Source organism: Amphiura filiformis, chromosome 6 (assembly GCF_039555335.1).
Source record: "Amphiura filiformis chromosome 6, Afil_fr2py, whole genome shotgun sequence".
NCBI classification, from domain to species: domain Eukaryota; kingdom Metazoa; phylum Echinodermata; class Ophiuroidea; order Amphilepidida; family Amphiuridae; genus Amphiura; species Amphiura filiformis.
The window spans coordinates 42952249-42973651 of NC_092633.1; the positions used below are offsets into that span (position 1 = coordinate 42952249).

The 21403-nt window shown below is 35.5% G+C and overlaps 1 protein-coding gene across 1 annotated transcript; it reads right to left on the bottom strand.

The window, feature by feature from the left end:
* Nucleotides 1-1139: 1139 nt before the first annotated feature.
* Nucleotides 1140-20014, bottom strand: LOC140155461 (omega-amidase NIT2-like). Its single transcript, XM_072178318.1, has 9 exons — nucleotides 19850-20014; nucleotides 15906-16024; nucleotides 14649-14769; nucleotides 13016-13104; nucleotides 12231-12324; nucleotides 7181-7255; nucleotides 5314-5392; nucleotides 4295-4393; nucleotides 1140-2934 (listed from the first exon to the last, which is right to left on the bottom strand). Exons 1-9 carry the CDS (start codon nucleotides 19857-19859, stop codon nucleotides 2793-2795), a joined length of 828 nt encoding a protein of 275 aa, XP_072034419.1. The 5' UTR covers nucleotides 19860-20014; the 3' UTR covers nucleotides 1140-2792.
* Between the last annotated feature and the right edge of the window lie 1389 nt (nucleotides 20015-21403).

The window sequence follows — 21403 nt, forward strand, 5'->3', positions numbered from 1 at the left end:
CAGTTGGCGTGGGGTCTTGGATTGGGACAAGATTGGGGGCCTTTCCCCCATGCTCCACCGGGTGTGTGATACATGTGGGTCATGGATTTTTTTAATAAAAAATATGTTGATAGCATGTTACCACATACACCAAGAGGGTCTTTTATGTGGACTTGTTATTTTCATGGGATCTTAATGGTGCATTGAGATATAAGACCATAAAAATGACCATCAAAGATCTAAGCCACAACAAAGTGATGCACCAATTAGATCCATTTTTTTCTTCTGATTTTGTTACAAAACTAACTGAAGGTTTCCAAATCTGTTTTACTTTCACTGGGATAATGTTGGCGCACAATTTCCCATTCACTGTGATTGTGTTAATCGTTTCATGAGGTTTTTGGACCAAAATTTCAAGAATTTTTATGTCGCAATCCGAAATAGTCAGGATGTTAAAAATTTAGCCATAGGATCTTGAGGTAACATATTATCAACATATTTTTTATTAAAAAAAACCCATGACCCACTTGTATCACCAATGGTACACTCTTAGCGACAATGACTTAACTAATACCGTCAGTTGATCAAATTTACTACTGTGTAGTCTTGGGATGATATGCATCTGTCTTGACTAATCTTTAACATCATCAGTAAGTTGATACTTTTCTGGTAGCTTTCAGCTTAGGGGGTCACTTGAATGTACAAATGCTACCATGATTGTTACGCAACCCTCACAACATCATATATGGTGTGATTGATAATCGCAAATGTGTTACCGTAAATGGTGGAAACTAAACATTCAGTACCTTAAATTGTGCAAAACAAATTTACTGACCCTCTTGGGGCTTGCAGAGAATTGTTCAATGGATAAGCACTACCACACCATTATCTACCCTGTTAATATTAATTAATCAGGTGTAAGTCATTGAAAAATTCCTCAATAATTATTAAGGCACGTGTTTCAGTGTTGTTCATATTTAAATGTTTTGCCAACTCCTTAGCGAAGTACTAAACATGCAGCACATTATTTTGCACAAGATCTTGTGCAGTAAATATGCACATGCTTGATGTTGCACACATAATATGAGAGGACTAAGCTTAAGAAGGATATGGCAAACATTTCAGTTGTGAACAGACAATGCCATTTTGAATTCACAGTAAATTTTTCAACATGATTAAAATATCAATGTTCACTAAGTTGTAAATGTGTCAACAAAAGTGAACCATTCTGACATGACAAAGATGAAAATCTATCTAAAACTAACTATGTATGTATCAGGGGGCATCTGAGAGTAGTGGGTTAAAATGTGCAATATTTATCGTGGTTATGATTTGTAAAACATTTAAACTTAATTATATTATGATATTTGAATAAATTGGTTGTGCCTTAAGTTGCAAGTTTTAAGCACTTTTGGGAGCGATTACCGAATAGGGTGCAACTCTACTAGTCTTATTACAAGACTGCCCTACCCCAACCATAAACCCTAAACTCTGTAAAGAGGACTGGAGTCAAGTCTAGCAAGTTGCACCCTACTCGATAATTGTACCCTCTTTTGTATGGTCTGTAAGGCCAGCACATCTCTTTTCCTACACATTTGTAGTTGTCTGAATGTGCAAGCAGTACTAAAATAAAGTAGCAAGAAAACAATATTTTTTGGTGTTAAATATTTATTTGAGCACAATTATTTTAAATATATACACATGTATGCTGTAATCAAGTCATAAAACAAAAAATACTGGTATGCCATCAAAATTCTGAAAATTCTTTATTTTGGGATAAATTTGTATACTTTAGATCAGAAGTTCATGAGAGCGTAATAAACCACCACCAGGGTTCAAACCCGCAACCTCTCGCACCATAGCCGAATGCCTTATCGATTGAGCTAACTTGCCTGCTTATACAGGGAATTAACTTGACTGCTTGCACAGAGATATTCCATTTACATCTAATCTCTTTTAATAATACAGATAGTGAATAAAATTATCTTTGCAATCAATCCGATTATGTCCCAAAATTGAAGAAAATTAGAATTACACGGTTTGTCATTAAGGTGGCTCCCACGCAAAGGTGCAGTGGATAGATTGATGCATTATTGAACAGAAAGGCTATTCCAGCTGAAATTCACACAATCTGTAGTACGGAAGACTGACATATGATCTCCCATACAGATACAGGGGGGGGGGTGTATAATTCAAATGGAGTCACCCATTCGGTAACCCCATTTGAAATTCACACTCCTTGTGTGGAAGATTAAAGTCACACTCTTTCATAGGGGATGTATAGCCTAATGTATTACACAATTATATCAATCCTAATAATTACTCAAAGACAGCACTGTCTGGTTTTGAGTTCAAGATAAAATCACAGCAAATTACCAGTATACTTTGATCAGTACTAAATAGACAGGCTTCATAACACATACCTGCCAACTGTTATTCGTTTTTGGGAGGTAAAAAGAGGCAGAGTTCTTATTTTTGAAAATCCTAATGATGGTAAACTGAATTATAAGAATAACAAAAAGCAATAAAAACTTGTTGAATAACAGGAAGTTCTGATAACAAGTAGTAAAATGCCAAACCCCATGAACTTAAACCAGTTGCCACTATATCATACTAAAATTGAAATAAGATATCCTAAGTAGGCCTACATTTTGTTCAGTGCAAGACCATGGTAATAAGTGGCACTTACAGGAAGACAGGTGATATTTGTACAATTAATTGTTCATGATTGTATACCACAAACTCTAAAATTTCAAATTTTAATTTTTCACAATTTATGTGCCTCAGTGTAAATTTACTGTTCAATGAAGCCGTTATTTTTCTGTCACTTCATATAAATCTGTCCTTTTTTGATTCCTCAATGGGATATTCTGTCTAACTTCTTCCATACGCTCCAAATCTATGTCAGCATAAACGATGGTCTCATCTGCTTCTGCCTTTGCGATTACTTCACCCCTGAAAATAAAAACAACATGAATGACCATTTTAGATGTCTCTAGTCAATATAATCAATGCATTAATATAATAAACATTAACGTAACTGTATTTTATGTCAATTTTAAATTTTGATTTAAATTACCGGCAAAGGCAAATTTGACGTTTCTCCTCAATTTTATAATTAAATTTATCCCGCTCTCACCATGCTTAGGCTATTTGATAAAAGTGGCTATAATATAATACCATGTGACCAGATATTACAGCTTCTACACAGGAAGTCTGAAAAAGGAATACATTTTCTTTATTTTCCATCTCTAAATGTTTTAGCTATATAAATTATTAGTCAATTTCATGATATTTACCGAAAAGTTCATCATTTGTTTGCATATGTGGTACTTAAAATTGGTGGTCTTGGTATGGTGGCACCATGTGTCACATGTAGATATATTCACTTTTATACAATAGCCCAACAGTCACTGTTAATATCAAATTAACTGCAGAACTGAAATGTTCACCAGATACAGTTCAGCTGCATCGGAATGTCTGCTGTTCTGTGAAGCACTCCTGTTTACTTCAAGCATAGGTTATCTAACCTCTCACAAAATACATTTACTGTTTAACCTTCCTGGTTGTAAACTCCTCAAATTTTTTTTATTTTCAAGCACTTATATTTCAGATTGTTTGTCACATGCTCATGACATGCACTGCATATCAATGGACAGCTAAAAGTTGCAATCCCAAATCTTTGCAATCTGGGACCTAAATGTAATCCTCCAAGATGACAACGCTAGCACCCTCAGAGCCAGGGTTATCAACGACTACCTCTAGAATATAGGAGGAGTAGAGATAATGGAATGGCCTGCCATCAGCCCAGAACCTCAACCCGATTGAACGCTTGTGAGACCAGCTTGGTCATGCTGTGCATGCCAGAGTAATCAATGCAACTTCATTGAATGACCTGTGACGAATCCTGGTTGTGGAATGGAATGCCATTCCACAGCAACGTGTGACAAGGTTGGTGAGCAGCATGAGGAGGAGGTGCCAGGCTGTTGTGGCTGCATATATTTTTCCATCCTCTATTGAGTTTAGTAGGGACTAGTGTTGTTTGAGCACAGAATAATGGTTAATCGGCACACTCTGTTAGAGACCCCCCCTACATACATGTCACAAATAACTGCAGATACAGATGCTTGAAAAACATTTTTTGAGGTATTTACATTGTAATATTAGTATATTTCAGAAAACATTATTTTATAAGTGTTAATGCTATGCTAGACTGTTCAACTTCAGAACATTTTGTTTGCAGGTCTTGATGCAAACATAGACACTACAATAGCCTTATTACACACATAAAAATGAAGGGTTTTGTGCAACCTACCAAGGGTTGACTGCTGTACTATGTCCCCAGGCAACATAACTGCCTTTCTCATCTCTAGCAGGAGCTATACTAGCCACATACACTTGATTATCAACAGCTCTGTAATGGCAAGAGAAAATCAAATTCATTTAATAACATGGATCGAAAAACATCTGAAGCAGCCGACTGTAAGGCCTAAACAAATTGATTTAACAGACTTAAAGGCAAACCATCAGGGTTGGTTGGTTTCCATTTTTTACAATGTTAAGTTTTTACTGAAACTATCAGAGATGGCTGGATAGCTTTGATTTAAACTGCTTTCTGTCAAAAAGGTCACAACTGGATGATGGATATCATATTCTCATGGAGAGCCATCTGAAAATTTGAAGGAGAGAATAATTTCTTGTGTTTGGATCAAAAGTTTTAAACTTGAATCATTCAATAAACCATCGCAGATGAAATTTTCTGAACATAACAATATTTTATTCTTGTTATCTCGGATAGCAACGTTTGCACAGTATTTTTTGTGGGACATGAGACCACTTCAGACACACCATTGCATTCTGAATTGCATTCTGAATACAAGGAATGGCCATCTAATATCAAACAATTTTGATTTTTTGAAATTCGCAATATAATACAAATTTGATGGCAAATTATACAAAAATTTATATTTTTGATATTTAACCATGCTCAAAGTATACTTTATAAATGTAATGATATGTACTTCTAAAAAGGTGTACTTTATGTAGCTGGGAGGAAACTCATGCACCCTGTGGGATCAGTCAGTTCAGCCTTGATATATTAGGATGGTCTTGTTTTGAGTTTATATAATTTATTTATACATTATTTTTAGAATTTAGCACAAATGTCACAGGCTCCTGTGCCAGGAGCAACTACCTGTCCAAAATGATGGGTTGATGGGTGGGTTTGTTTGTTTGTTTATTTCTTCTTTATACTGGGTCCATATTCAGGGGAAAATTTAAGTATTCCCCTGTTCTTCCATATGGCCCAGTTAGCTAACACCCTGCTAATCATACCTTGCTCTGGTAAGAAGTTCCCAATGAGCTGGACCAGTTGTCATATTAAAAGCTCCAGGGTACAATAGCAAGCTACAACCTGTTACATAAATGAAAAGAAATAATTAATTATCAACACTAGTGATTTATTGCTCTTTATCTGTTAACCTTCCAAGAACAGAACTTACAACACATTATTCAGGGTTGCCAATGTAGGGATTTTCAGATAGGACTCTGAGGAATCTTTTGAGATACTTGTATGGATCCGAGTGATAAACAAACACATTTAATTAATACCACGGAACGCGAACTGGCCTACATTCCCTTCATGGATTCGGAGATTGATTGGAGAGAAACTTATCAAACACACACAGCCAGTCTTAAAAGTTCATTGTCTCATCACCTCATTGTTGATTTATTCAAGTGGGCGCTCAAGAACAAATACGCGGTTTGTCTTGGCCCAAGCCTTAGTATTAAGACGTGTTCCCAGTATCACTTCTCGCTAAATCATGCCATACTAAACTTGTTTAACACCTATGTGTTGACCATCAGCAACTCTCGACTTCAACTGCCAGCTACAGACACAGTACCGACTCGACTCTCACTGGCCGTGCACGTACTTTTAAATGGTATATTTAGCCGAGGGCAGTATACTGAAAATCACATGGACATTTTTGCTATAGGTGTATCCCCAGAGGCAAAATATTATGTTGACACATCAGTTTTCTCTAATTTTGCCTTCAAATCTGAACTGTCATATTCAGGTACTCTTACACGAACTTATAGGAATCACTTGGCGTGAGATCTTGTCCAAAATTATATAGTTGATTAAAAATTCAATTCAATTTGGCTATTTGGCATATCAGCGCTGAGGGGTGTGCTAGGGGATGTGCCCTCCTCAGCTGTGGAAAATTTTCCAAAATGAAAATCCAAATGAAGCCATTTGGTACACTATTTTTACACTATGACTGGTTATTTTCACGTACTATTTTGACAATGCACAAGATTTTACTACTTGACTTTGGAAAGTGCATCAGTCATTTACTATTAACTCATTATAACTCATTTCTTGCATGTGCAATTCAACAGTAGTAGAGTAACTTATTTCATTTTTATGTTTATATATTTTTTGTTCTTCAAATCCGTACCTGCCTTTTTCAATTTTAGCCCCCTCCCCCTTCCAATGACCCCATTGGAAATAAGTTATTATTTATTGATGACTTTCATGGGTGATCCTGTTTTAACAACATTTTGTTTGGAATTGTAATCTTTTATCTTTATCATATTCTTTAAAATGTCATTTTTAAGATGTAAAAAATGTGTGCAATATTGTTATCTTTATTATTTTCAAAAATGTTGTTATTTCAAATAAATTCAATCAATCAATCACAATTTATACAAATTAAATTATGCCAAAAGGAAATGAATAATGAATGAAACAAACTCAAATCTTGAGTATGATATAGTGAGTGTCCAACAAAAAAGAATGGTTATTCAACCTGGGACGGCCGGGAAAAATGAACATTTGCTTGGAGGCAGATTCCGGAAGCTCTTTACTTTCTGTTAAAACAGAACAAAATTAAAATCTTCATCAAATTCAGAATTTCTTCCATGATAACGAAATGTACCGGTAAGATTACATAGATTTACTATATACTTGGGGCAAGGGTTCGGATGACATCAAATCTCGGCAAGTTTGTAATAAATCGAGATGATGATGTTGTGGAACACAAATTTAAGGACCTTTAATAGAAGGGGCACAATGGTATAGGCTCCGATTTGTCATTGGAAAGTTGCGGGTTTTAACCCCATGCTGCACCATGTTGTGCCCTTAGACAAGCACTAAAATATTGCTGTTCTATATAGATAATGAATTCTGGCAACTCACCTTGTTTGTTGTAGATTTGAGCCATTTCTTGAAATCTAATATCATAGCATATGCCGACTCCAACCTTGCAGAAGGCTGCAATTATAATTAGAAATAATTTATAATTTGTATAGCAGTAAATATATTGTTTGTTAGTTATCAGGCTGCTTATCTCCTCTCATATTGAAACTAATATGCATTCAATTAACTTAGACTAAGTGTTTTTATTCAATACTTGACAAAATAGTGATCAATGTTAAAAATTATGAATTAAATGTTGCTAAATATTGTTAGACTCAACTATAGTCCACTTTACAAATCTGATGATAAACACTTAAGAGGAACTGTCTGTTATTTTTGAGAATAAAGTTGCCACGGTCAAAAAATAGATTTTCTTTATACTTTCATATTTGATGGACCTTGACCTCAAACTAACACACATGGGATAAATTTCGGAAAAATATCCCCGCTGCCATGGTAACAGGCAAATTTCAATTTTAGGCCTATTTTCACAATTTTTGCATTTTTCAGCAGTCAAATTGTCAAGTTTTGAAGCCAGTGTTACTAATATACACAATAAATATAAATTGATTTCTTTATAAGGTATGAATAGGTCAAACCTTAGATGCAGCAATGAAAGTATAAAAATAATCACCAGATGTCAGGTTGGGTTATACCATTTATTTGAAATAGGGGTGTTTTTCAATTTTATGGACCTGAGAGCACATCAAAATACCGTGGCATGCATTCCTTAAAAAATATGTGAAAGTGAAACATCAACTTCACCATGTTGAAATGATACATATTTGGTCTTATGAAAAATTTACACTTAAGCTTGGGGAAAACATTATGCTTATACAGTGTTGCCTGATATTTTCCTATTTTTTCGAAATTTAACACAAGTCTCACATTAAGTTAAATGATGCGAAAATGAAACTTCACCTTCACAAGGAAAGTTTATTAAAATGAAATTTACTTTCATATTAAATTTGATCAGTTGTATAAATGGTCAGTGTTGTTCCAAACCACATGGGTGTTGCCATATTTAGGGTTTAATAATGAGATGTGGATATTTTTATAAGTCATTAGGGTTCAAATAGCGACGTTTTCACATATTTTTTGTGGACCTGAGAGCACATCAGACATATATTGAAATTTGCGATATAATACAAATTTTATGGCAAATGATTAAAATTTATATTTTTGAAATTTAACAGATCTCAAAAGTAAATTGTATAAATCTAGTGATATGTACTTAAAGTGTATGTAGCTGGAATGAAAAGTCGTCCATATGAAAATTTGACCTTTCGTATTGAAGATATAGATTTTTTCACCAAAACTCCTAAAAATGTTGGTCTCTAGGGGAAAAAATCTATATCTTCACTATGAAAGGTCAAATTTTTCAATTAACATTAATTAATTGATTAGTGCGTTAAAAGGTGAGCTGTTGTAAACTGCTTATCCACAAAAATAGCCTGTTTAAGTAAAATTTCAAAGTTTAGGGGCCTGAGCTTTCGATCCTAGCAGGATCTTTATCAAAGGCAAAGTGACAAGACAACACACAAACATGCATATATATAGTGACATGGACATAAAGGAAAAGGAAATTAGCAAGACAATAGAAGACATAAGTGGTTCCTGGGAACTATCAATTGGGGCAGGAAGTGGGATGTCATGAATGGAGATGAGAGGGATAAGGAAATGAATGAAGACAATGGGCTGAATAGAAAAATGAAAATGTGTGGTAAAAATAAAAACTACAAAAACATAATACATGATGATGGAAGTAAAAGGGAAATAAAAACTGAAATAATAAAGTGGATGGAAAATATAAATAACAAAATCGGAAGAAAAAAATTGGGGGGGGTTGGAATATTATGATAATGAAAACCAAGTTAATCGCTTCCCTCTTGGATGTTGAGACCATGTGGCTGGATGGTACGAGGCGCTTCATCCAGAATTTCTCCCTGCTGGCACGGACGGTGTCAGGACGGTTACCTAAAGACTCAATCCCCTGAAGGATCATGTCGGAGATAGAGTGGTTGGGGAGGTTAAAGTGATCACCAACAGGGGTGTCAAACTAGGCTAAAATAATTGATTAGTGGTCGGCTTTTCATCCCAGCTACATACACTTTAAGTTTAAGTACACATCATTAGATTTATTAAGTTAACTTTGAGGACTGTAATATGTCAAAAAAATAAAAAAAATTCAATATACATAATTTACCCTAAAATTTTTATTGTATCGCGAATAAAAAAAAAAAATCAAAATTATTTTATATCAGAAGGACATTCCTCGTATTCAAAATGCAATTTGGTATGTCTGATGTGCTCTCAGGTCCGACAAAAATACTGTGCAACTGCAAAGGTGGGTGACCAACCCCTTAAAATACAACACAGAAAACATCAAACATGTATACTTTAAAACATACATAAAAGCCATAATTTTTTTTACCAATATACACATAGGCCTACCAACTAGGCTAAAATAAATTAAAATAACATAAGATTGTTACATTGCAAAAGGATGCATATAAGAGTAAGATAATGTTTAAATTACGCCTACCCCATATTATTAAAGCACACATCCCAACTATACTTGCAAAAAAGATATAGGGAAGAAATGGGCAAAATGTCTCGAAAGATATGAGAATAGTCAAAGACAATGATGCACAGAACCTTTTCACAGCCAGATAAATTAATGTCCAGTTACTTTTCCCGAGAGGAGCTCGCAGGAGAATCGAAAATATGATATTTAAAGTCATGTTGAAGAGGAAATTGAAATGTTGAATTATATTGTTGCTAATTCTCTGTCATTCAAGCATCCCCTGCTCATTGATGACATGAATTTGTATGAGCTTGTAAAAAGGAAGCAGCTAACTAAAATTAAGCTTTCAAGACTGAAGGAGATTTATATGAACACTTTTGCAGATACTTGCAGGGTTAAAACAAAATAAAAAATCACCAAATGTTGATAAATGTTGTCTGAGGAAATATCCGCTTCAAGTAGAAAAAGAGGACTACTGGGCACAGTATACCTATGACATGACCCCGGAGGGGGTTCTCCCTGGTTAAAGGTATACAGGGATGTGCCACGGTTTTGGGGGTACCTTAGCAAGTTTGGTATACGTCGATTGGTGGGTTTGCAGTGGAGACAATACGCCAAATTGGGTGCATTAAGGCAAAAGTGTTTTTTGTGAAAAATTGGAATACTATAGCTAGAACTTTAATAAGGTGTCATTTTAAAACCTTAATATTGCGTTCATTACACAATAATTTAAAGGATGTGTACTATTTTTAAGACTTGTAAAAAGCTGGAAATATCTAAATTGTCATATTAAACGCCAGCTATGGCAACACCCATATGGCTTAGAATAACACTGACCATCCCAGATGATCAAATTGAATATGAAATTAACTTTCTTTCTATAAAAGATATGTTCCGTATGAAGGTGAAGTTTCATTTTCATATCTTTTAATTTAGGGCGAGACTTGTGTTGAATTTTGAAAAAATAGGAAAATATCTGGCAACACTGTATAAACTGATGTTTTACCCCCCGATCAAAATAACTTTTTCATAAGGCCAATGTATCATCTCAACATGACGAGGTCGATGTTTCTTTCTTTATTATAGAAATGCATTTTGGTATTTTTATGACTTGTAAAAAGTTGAAAATATCCACAAATCACAATTAAACCCCAATTATGGCAACACCCACGTGGTTTAGACCATTATAACTGATCAAATTTGATATGAATAAAAACTCTCTTTCTAATAAATGTTCCTTGAAAGGATCATGTTTCATTTTCACATCATTTAACTTAAGGTGAGATTTGTGTTGAATTTGAAAAATAGGAAAATGTCTGGCAACACTGTATATACAGATGTGTTTTCCCAAGCTCAAATGTAACTTTTTCAGAAGACCAATGTATCATCTCAACATGCTGTGGTCGATGTTGAAATCGGAACACTACCATATGGTTTATGAGCTATACAAAGTTGGTATATTTTCATACTTTGAAAAAATTGAAAAATACGCCTATTTCAAGTAAATGGTATAACCCACCCTGACATCTGGTGATTATTTTTATACTTTCAATGCGGCATCTAAGGTTTGACCTATTCATACCTTATAAAGAAAACAGTATGCATATATTGTGTATATTAGTAACTCTGGCTTCAAAACTTGAAAAATTGACTGCTGAAAAATGCAAAAATTGTGAAAATAGGCCTAAAATGAAAATTTGGCTGTTACCATGGCAACGGGGATATTTTTCCCAAATTTATTTCATGTGTGTTTGTTTCAGGTCAAGGTGCATCAAATATGAAAGTTTAAAGAAAATCCATTTTTTGACTGTGGCAAACATTTTTAAAAAATTCTCCAAAATAACAGACAATGCCTCTTAATTCTTTACCAATTTGGTTATTTCCTGCAATATTTTTCTTAAAAGCTGTATAACGTCGAGTACCATAAACTTTTCTGAATTAATCCATTTTAATCATTGCCATGTTTCACTGTTGTTCATCACTGTTTAACAACCCGCCGTGTCTGCCTGGTTTACTTTGCTCGCTTCACAAAGTAAACCATGCAGACAACACATACACATCGTTGTTAATTTATGTTAAACAGTGATGAACAACAGTGAAACATATGATTGAATCCCTAATTCTACACAGGTTTGTATACATGGTCATGTACTGCTTTAGTTTTATACATTTCATTGTCTTTGCCTTACTTGTACCCCACATCAAGATTTTACATATTGTGTAAATAGTGCATTTTACCTACTCTAAAAGCAAAGTTGTTTCTGGTTGATATCAAAACCAGTTCATTTCCTCCACTAATCGGCAGTCTCAGAAAATTGAAATTTAAAAACCAGCATAAAGTGATTTTGTTTAGCTTTAAAATTACACCTTACTTGTTGAAATCAGAGACAGAAAAATGTATTATGAGATGAAACAAGCTCAAATTTCTTTTTATTTTCTCATCTTCTTTCGTTGTTATCTGCAAATGAAGCCAGCCGACAACTGGTTGGTTTTGATATGATGGGTCACAAATGCAAACCTTACGTGTAGCAAATGAAGTGAAGACATTTCCGGGACTAAGAACGTCGGATTCTTGGAACTTGATTTTGCCAGGGACATCTATATCAAACAAATGGATCTGTGATAAAAAGAAATTGGGAAAATGTGAAGTTCCTTTTAACCCTCGACACAGATGTTGACTGCTGACGACAAGTTCAAAAAATTTCAGAATTGGATATTTGTATGACCATATTTGGAATCAGCATAAAAATACATTACAATGAGTACAAATGAGCCTGCTATTCTTGACGTTATACAAAGTGATAGTGTTCAGCAGCTAACAGACCACATCAACCAAGTAGACAAGTCTGGCTCCATTAAATTCACCTTTGAGCAAATATTGCAAGGTCAGCTCCCATTTCTGAACACTTTCATTGTGAAGAAAGACGATGGAATAGTTCAGCTGTTGGTCTACCATAAGCCTACACATACCGACCAATACCTCAACTACCAGTCACACCACCCTTGACATCATAAACTGGGGTGGTACACACTTTTTACAACAGGAAGGACGGCATCGTAACAGAAGAGGACGACAAAGTCGAAGAAGAAAAGAAAATCCAGGAAGTGTTCCAAACATGCAGTTACCCAAGTGGCAACTGGCAGGTAGAATGTACATTACTAAATTCTTCTTAGTCATTTTGCAGTTTTTGCACCATGGGACTTCAATGACATCCAGCTATGCATCAACCAAAATGGCATATTAACCAAACAACAAATAGTTATATTTGGATCAAATACCCTAAAATATTTGTTTTCTTTATAATCACCTTTCTATGCTTAGCAATCATGTTTCCTTCTGGATCATATACTGTGCAAGTATTGTAATACTTTCCTCCATCTTCTTCTGGGAAGGAACCTGCAGTAACAAGGATTAGAATTACATAACATTAGGTGAAGTGCAATATTTATGAGCACCCACCCCCTCTAAAATGTCCAATGGTGGGCCAAAAATTGCTCGTTCCCCTGTTTGCCTGCCACAGTTTTAGAGAAAAGTGATTTTGGAGAATCTATGTGAGAAACTAATTAGGGGTTCATTATTGAAATCAAACTGTCAAGAGGCAACCGAGTAATATATTTGAGCAAGCAGCCAGAATGGCATCTACACAGTACATATGTGTACAACCAGGGTACAACAACTAAAGATCTTGATAATCTTAAATATATCAATCACCTAATTGATAACCCACTATAATTGATTACCCCCCCCTTCAGCCTGCCAACAAATTATTGCCTCCCCTTTAACCAGGAAATAACATATGTTACACAATCTGGTCAATGGAGGCCAAAAGAGGCATTTTTGAAAATTGAGTTAGTGTACATGTACCTTTTATAAACATTAGGCTATCATATACTGAAAACACCAAAGGTATATCATACTTGGTTCTAAAGTTATGAAGATTTGGAGAGTTTATTTTCTCACTTTGGCCTCTGTGGTCCAGATTGTGTCACATATATATTGAGTGCATCTATTCAAGCAATACAACTGATAAAGATGCTGCCAAGATCTGAATCTCTCCACTTTCCCAACCTATAATGTTGGCACTATTTTGGTACTATTTTGCCATGAGAGCAGTATTACACTGTGAAATAAAATCACTGACAAAAGCAATGAAATCTGAAATGAACACTAAACATGCTGAAAAGAGGGTCTCTGTAATAATCACCGAAATAATCACTGAAATACCGCTGAAAATTTATTCATTTCAGTGGGATTAGTGAGTTTCAGTGTGATTATTGGAATGACCTTGGACACTAATCACACTGAAACACAATCCCACTGAAATGATCAAATTTTCCCGGGGGGCACTCCAACTTTGGAGGTGACGCGTATGTAGGGCTGTTAAGACCCCCTTTTTCAGCATCGCTGTCACCCAAAGACCCCATATTTTTACTTAACACATGCTCTGTCACCCAAAGACCCCTATTTTTCCATTTGATCTGTCACCCAAAGACCCTTACAAGTTCAATTTGAACAGCAACTTTCATTTATCACTGATTTTGTTACTTATTTTGAAAAAACAATGACATTTGAAGCCATTTAGAACTAGAAATTCGATTTTCGAGGTTTTTGTGGCGCTGTTTCAGCTCTCACCCAAAGATTCCATTTAAAAAAAAGGTCATGTTCTCACCCAATGACCCCATATTTTTTACATTTTGCTCTCACCGAATGCCAAAAATCATGCTCTCACCCAATGACCCCATATTTTTACATTTTGCTCTCACCGAATGCCCCTTAGTGCGAAAGTGCCAGCCCTACACCTACATGTATATCCATTTCATATTGAAGTGCCCCCGGGCACATTTTCAGTGAGTGTTTCAGTGATTATTTAAGTGGTTATTGCAGATGTCAATGCTTTTTTCTGTGATTTTATTTCATAATGAGTCAGTGTTAGATTTTACCTCCAACTAGGAAGACTGAGTTCTCCTTTGCCGCTTCTGCCAGAGTTGTACTAGATGGCCCAGGTATCTTCTCAGCATACTCAGCAAAATATGAAGTACCATACGGTGAGTTGAAGCATTCCTTAAAAACAAAAAGAATATTATTATTATTATTTTCAAGAAATCTCCATACAGAGCAAGGGCTTAGGCAGTTTTACACAGCCAAATTTGTAAATACACACCCAGTTTTTGCCCACATGGCCTATACTTTGTACACAAATCTTAAATTTACACACCCAGATTTTTTTAATTTACATGTACACAGCCAAACCTTCAAATCCTGCCTAAAGACCCTGATACAGAGTCATATAGATGTTATTTAGCCTGGGTAAATTTGGGGTATTTGGCCGATCACCAATAGCATGTTAGGTAAATAAATGAAAACAATTCTGTATCAAATCTGATGATAAGGACCCCCCCTCACCCCCCCCCCCCAAAAAAAATTTGGTTGCCCTTCCAAGACAAAAATTTGGAGGGTCGATAGGTCGATCATCATTTTTTCCTTTTTATTTTTACATTTTATGGTAAAAGTTTTTGCATTTTTGGAGTGAATTTAAATGGAAATACTGCCTGTTTTTAATCAAATATGCATTTAATTAAAAAAATGTGCAAATAATATAAAATGTCCTAGATACTGTCCAAATTTAAGGTTTCTTCTAAAAAAAAAGTGAGTAAAAAAACACTGACCCTTAATTAAGCTTTAATTAATTTGTCACATTGATGTGCTTTGTAATGATTTTTCTGTCTCTATCATTTGCAGGCCCGTCTATGAAATCTTGCTAAAGTACGGATCTGCATTTTGCTTTTTTTTTTTTCAATACCACCCATAATCCATGTTTTTATTCATGTGGATGCTTTCGAGTATTTTTCTGAGTGGCTCCCTGGACATCTATACAAATGTATACATGTGCAAACCATAGACTAATAGACTATTCACCATAATCCTGGTCTTTGTATGCATACTGTGAATTTCTTGCATATGATCGAGGGCTGATCATTCGATCATGCATGTCTAACAATCACACCAGAGTTGTATGCCTCCGCGTATACATACGCGATAGAGCACTGCTGGGCTTTTTGTAAAAATATGCAGTATGTGTGATTGTGTGTATCTGTCGTACTCGTACTTCATGGAAGGATCAGCCCTCCAATCATAATCGAGTGATGTTGGGACTTTGTTGTTAGGCTGCATCTGTTTGGTCCATGGTACAAACTTACTGGTAAAGCTACAATGTTGGCTCCTTCTTTAGTGGCTGTTTTGATCAGCTGTGCTGCTTTCTGTAAATTCTCTGCTTTGTTGGCACCCACAGCCATTTGGATAAGAGCCAGTCGAAACACTGAAAATTAGTAAAATTAAATAAAACATACATGTATTACATGTGAAAATTAAAAGGGCATTTTGTGCACATGATCTACAGCCTCATCCCCCCACTTTTCTCAAAAAAAGTTGAGATTTTTATATCACTGGAAACATCTGGCTACATTATGCTAAATGTACAAAAAATTTCTTGCAGATAAATTGTTTAGCAAAGATATCGTGAAATTTGAATTTTGTTCAACGAAATTGAAATTACAACACATTGTCTATGGAGCAGTGTAATACACATAATCATGCATAACTCGTGGATATCTATTGAAAAATGTCATAAAAAGAGGATGCTAGGATCACGAAACACTCCTTTTAAATGACAAAGTTGAAAAGAGACTTCAAATTGGCACAATGAATATTTTCATCCTTTTCTGCAGAGCTCAAAATCCTTGTTACCCTATAAATCTAGCACATTGCTATATCCCACAGTGTCAACACCATGTATTATAAATATTTTTTCCCTGCAACTTAATACTCCGTTGGTGAGTGACGGGCGATTGGTATTTCATCGAACGCAAGAAAAGGAGTCCTATCTGATTGGCTAGAAATCGATCGCTAGATCGCTCAGTGATGAATTACAAACTCAAAATGTAGAGATGTATTCAATTTGATTGAAATCAATATTCTATTATTGATGCAGATAAAGAAAGTGGCATAGTGTGCATTGTAATATAGACTTGTGATTCTATACAGCACCTGGATCTGTGTTTAGTTTCCTTTTATGGTTACAATTCTCAAACAGTTAAATATATCACATTTTTAACGTACAATTTAAAAATCGTTATGGATAAAATGCAGTAAAATATATCCACAGCAAACAGCATTCGCCGCTAATTAGGGTATTGAATTTCCAGTTAGTGTATTGAAAACAAAACCTGGGTTTTACCTGACAACAAATCAAATTTTCTTGTAATGGCAATATCATATGGGGTACTGAGCATGCGCAAAATGCAAAAATGTGTAGTAGAAACTCTGTGGTATCTGATATCGTGTAAATGGTATGCTTAGCCTGAGTCGTTCGACGCTCGGCCTATCTCGAACAAAATCGCCATGCGTAGCTGTTGAAAAACGAGAGGATTCGCCGTACTATCAGGGCAATTGTTGACACAAACAGAGATGTCACAGTCTGACCCAAAAAATCCTGAACTTGCGATGGCGTAGTGAGCGTAGCTATCGCCCTGACGGCGTGGGGTCCAGGGGCACGCGCCCGGCGGGAGTGTCGAGGGGGCGGTGCCCCCTCCCACCCCACTCCCTCTTCGGGTATGAGGGAGGGGGCCACCAACATTGGGGGGCTTAATGTGCAAGCCAGAGGGTTTCTGCACATTTTGCACCGCAGAAAATGTTGACCTACAAAAAGGGAAAAAAATGTTTGTGTTTTTAATATGCATAGTGATAATTTGTGTTCATGCCATACTCTACATGTATTAATGATTTTAAAATGTATTGAATTTGTATCCATTTTGAAATCATTGATGCTATGACATGAACACAATTTATCACTTTACATATTGAAAACACAAACAATATGTTTTGTAGGTCAACCATGAATTATCCTAACATTTAGTTCTTGGTCCAGGGACCAGACCAGGGACACTCAAAACCAAAAAAAAAAAAAAAAAAATTAAAATTTTTTTTTTTTAATTAATTAATTTATTTTTTCTTTTTTTTTTTTTAATCCGAGCACATAAAAAAATCCGGAAATCCGGAAGTGTGACATCTCTGCACAAAGATATAGGGATGATGATGATGCGATTGCGTATCCCATCCTGCCACTGTCCTTGTCTGACCCAAAAAATCCTGAACTTGGGGCGTAGTGAGCGTAGCTATCGCCTGACAGACGGCGTGGGGTCCAGGGGCACGCCCGGGGGTGTCGAGGGGCGGTGCCTCCCACCCCACTCCCTCTTCGGGTATGAGGGAGGGGGCCACCAACATTGGGGGGCTTAATGTGCAAGCCAGAGGGTTTCTGCACATTTTGCACGCAGAAAATGTTGACCTACAAAAGGAAAAAAAAATGTTTGTGTTTTTAATATGCATAGTGATAATTTGTGTTCATGCCATACTCTACATGTATTAATGATTTTAAAATGTATTGAATTTGTATCCATTTTGAAATCATTGATGCTATGACATGAACACAATTTATCACTTTACATATTGAAAACACAAACAATATGTTTTGTGGGTCAACCATGAATGATCCTAACATTTAGTTCTTGGTCCAGGGACCAGACCAGGGACACTCAAAACAAAAAAAAAAAAAAAAAAAAAAAAAAAATTAATTTTTTTTTTTTTTTTTAAATTAATTAATTAATTTTTTCCTTTTCTTTTTTTTTAAATCCGGAGCACATAAAAAAAATCCGGAAATCCGGAAGTGTGACATCTCTGCACAAAGATATAGGGATGATGATGATGCGATTGCGTATCCCATCCTGCCACTGTCCTTGTCTGCTAAACTTTTATATTTCAAGGGATGTTCACTTTTCCATGACATTTACATGTACATGTATGTATGTTTTGCAATTGTTAAAATTTTAAAATTGCTTTTTCTTCCATAATTTTTCTTTCATAATTAAAAGGGCATTTCGTGATACACATCATCATCCCCCACTTTTCTCCAAAAAAAGTTGAGATTTTTATATCAAGTGCTGGAAACCTCTATAATGTTTATGTACCAAAGATATTGTGAAATTAGAATTCATGCCATGCCAACTCACTCGCTGGTATTTTAATTTAATACTGTATCAATTCCAAGGTTGTGCGTTCACATATTGTAGTTCGAAATATGTGATAAATGAACGCGGATGGATCAAGTACAGCTGTTGAAAGCTGTGTTCATTCAATTGAAATTTCTAGTATAAATATTAAATATTACATGTATTTAGCATGAAGAAACTAGCATGACTACATCAGTACATGACTATTAGGCCCTTCACATTAAATTCTTAGTTTACTGTTCACCGCCCGCGTCCAAAATTGAAAATTGCAAAATATTTAAAGGAGTATTTCGTGATCCTAGCATCCTCTTTTTATGACATTTTTCAGTACATATCCATGAAAAAAGCATATTCCCAAAATATCAGTTGATTCCGATATTGCGTTTGCGAGTAATGCATGATTATGTGTATTACACTGCTCCATAGACAATACGTTGTAATTTCGTTCTGGTGCACCAGAACGAAATTCAAATTTCACGATATCTTTGCTAAACGAATTAATCTGCAAGAAATATTTTGTACATAAACATTATGTAGCCAGAGGTTTCCAGTGATATAAAAGTCTCAACTTTTTTTGAGAAAAGTGGGGGATGAGGCTGTGGATCACGAAGTGCCCCTTTAATTATTTTATTTTTATTTTGGATTTTCTCCTTTAAAATAACTTTTAATGACTTTTACTTGCTACTTTCTAACATGAATCATATTAACGGACCCTACTAGAACACGGACCCGGACACGGACACGGACTCGGATTCGGACTCGGACCCGGACACGGTGACTTTGGTGATTTTTATTTCAGCTATATATAATGATAATAATGATGAATAAACAAACAGCATAACTGAGTGCACCTGATACTATGTGTAAAAGTAAGCATATTAATAAAATAATTAAATGCCGACTCCCGTCAAAACGGTTTGATAATTAGGTGTGATAACTAATACTAAATAAAGAAAATAAAAGATAATTAATAATTAATACTTAAAAGTCACCTCGTCCTATTTTTAAAATCTTGAACAGTAAACTCGGAATCAATTGTGAAGGGCTTAGTATTAAAACTTATACAAATAGGGTCCTACCTTTTGCCATGGTTTTCACTGATTTTCCTTTCCGACAGATGTAAATTCAAGTTTCAACGTTTACAACTACAAAAATACAAAGTCTACATCAACATGAAGAAAATTTATAGAGAGGATAAATGACAAATCACATGATTTTCACTGGTGTAACAGTGGCAACAGGCTGTGTAAAATCATGAAATCAAAATATAAGCTGTCGTTGACTGAGTAGTTGCAGATCTAAGCGAAAAAGGATTAAATGTTGACCAATAAAATAAAGCGTTTTATACACCTTGACCAAAATTGTTCTTTTTGATTGGTCAATATTAAATCGCTTGTTGTGCAGCGACTGAGTATGAACTTACATTTAGCTTTCCTGCAGCCGGTCACCCCAATCAATTATCTTAGACTTCATCCAGTCTGAACACAATTTCTTTTTGCTTTTTCCTTGTGAGCATGGAGGATCCGGGTTGTTGGTATTTTGTCTACAAGACTTGCATTCAGTCTAGCACACTTGTGCGACAGGCTGCACATCATCAGCTGATTTTCAACTGCGTTTAATTTTGGTGGTGTTTGTAAGATTTTTATATCATTTGCTACAATTATCAGGAGGACTTTAAAAACTAGCAAGAACATTGTCTCGGGACATCGAGTTGAAGGTGAGACCTCCACATTCCTGCACGGTCTTGTGGCATGTACCGAAATAGAATACCAAATACGATCTTTATATTTTAAGCTTACCTCAGCATACGAAGTCTCGAAGAGGCCAAGCAAGGCACCACGATAAGGGACCGTTCATAAATACTTTGGTGGGGGGACTGGGCAAAGTGTGTGGGGGACACAAAAAGTTTTGAGTTGCACAAAGGGGGGGAACCAAAAAGTTTTGGTTACTAAAGGAGGGGGTCAAAAAGTTTTAAACAAAAAATACCAAAAGAACAAGAGCATACAAAATTTTTGCGCGCTACGCGCGCATATAAACCAATAAAGCCCTTTTTTACCACGATTATGGCCCAATGAGTGTAAAATAAATTTTTGACGCGCTACGCGCGCTCATTACCGATGTCCCATTAAAGCCTTTTTGGAATCCCAAAGACTTTACATGTATTCCACAGTCGCTATAAGAAAAGGGTCATTATATGTATCCCACTGATAATACCGGGTCAAAATGATGCAACCAGGATTTTTTTTTTTGTCTTTGCCCGAAATTTATATTTTGCCCCCGACCAAGAAAGCTGGCTACGCCCCTGATAAACAAGTCTTAAGTATTATAAAAGTCAAAATTTTCGCGCGCTTTGCGCGCATATCAGGACAGAGTCATTTGAAAGATCAATTTAAGATATTCTTTCATTATAACCAAAATTAATTAGTGGTAGGCCCTATTTGTGCTCCGGCGCAATAATTATTTCAAGAATCGGGAGCGACACCTATCCTTAGCCCTGGGTGCCACAAGCCCTAGCTACGCTACTGTCAATTTCCTTTTTGTATTACTTTTATTTATTTATTGGTTATAAGAATGAAACAAAAATTAGAATGCATAAATTGAAATCAAACTTCATACAAGTCACAGCGTGTGAA

Bases quoted from the DNA above. Each gene is read 5' to 3' on its own strand.
- LOC140155461 (XM_072178318.1), bottom strand. The intron at 14,770-15,905 runs GTAAGTTTGTAC...TTTGTTTTTAAG, and splicing joins CCAACATTGTAGCTTTACCA to GAATGCTTCAACTCACCGTA. The intron at 4,394-5,313 runs GTATGATTAGCA...TTGCCATTACAG, and splicing joins GAACTTCTTACCAGAGCAAG to AGCTGTTGATAATCAAGTGT.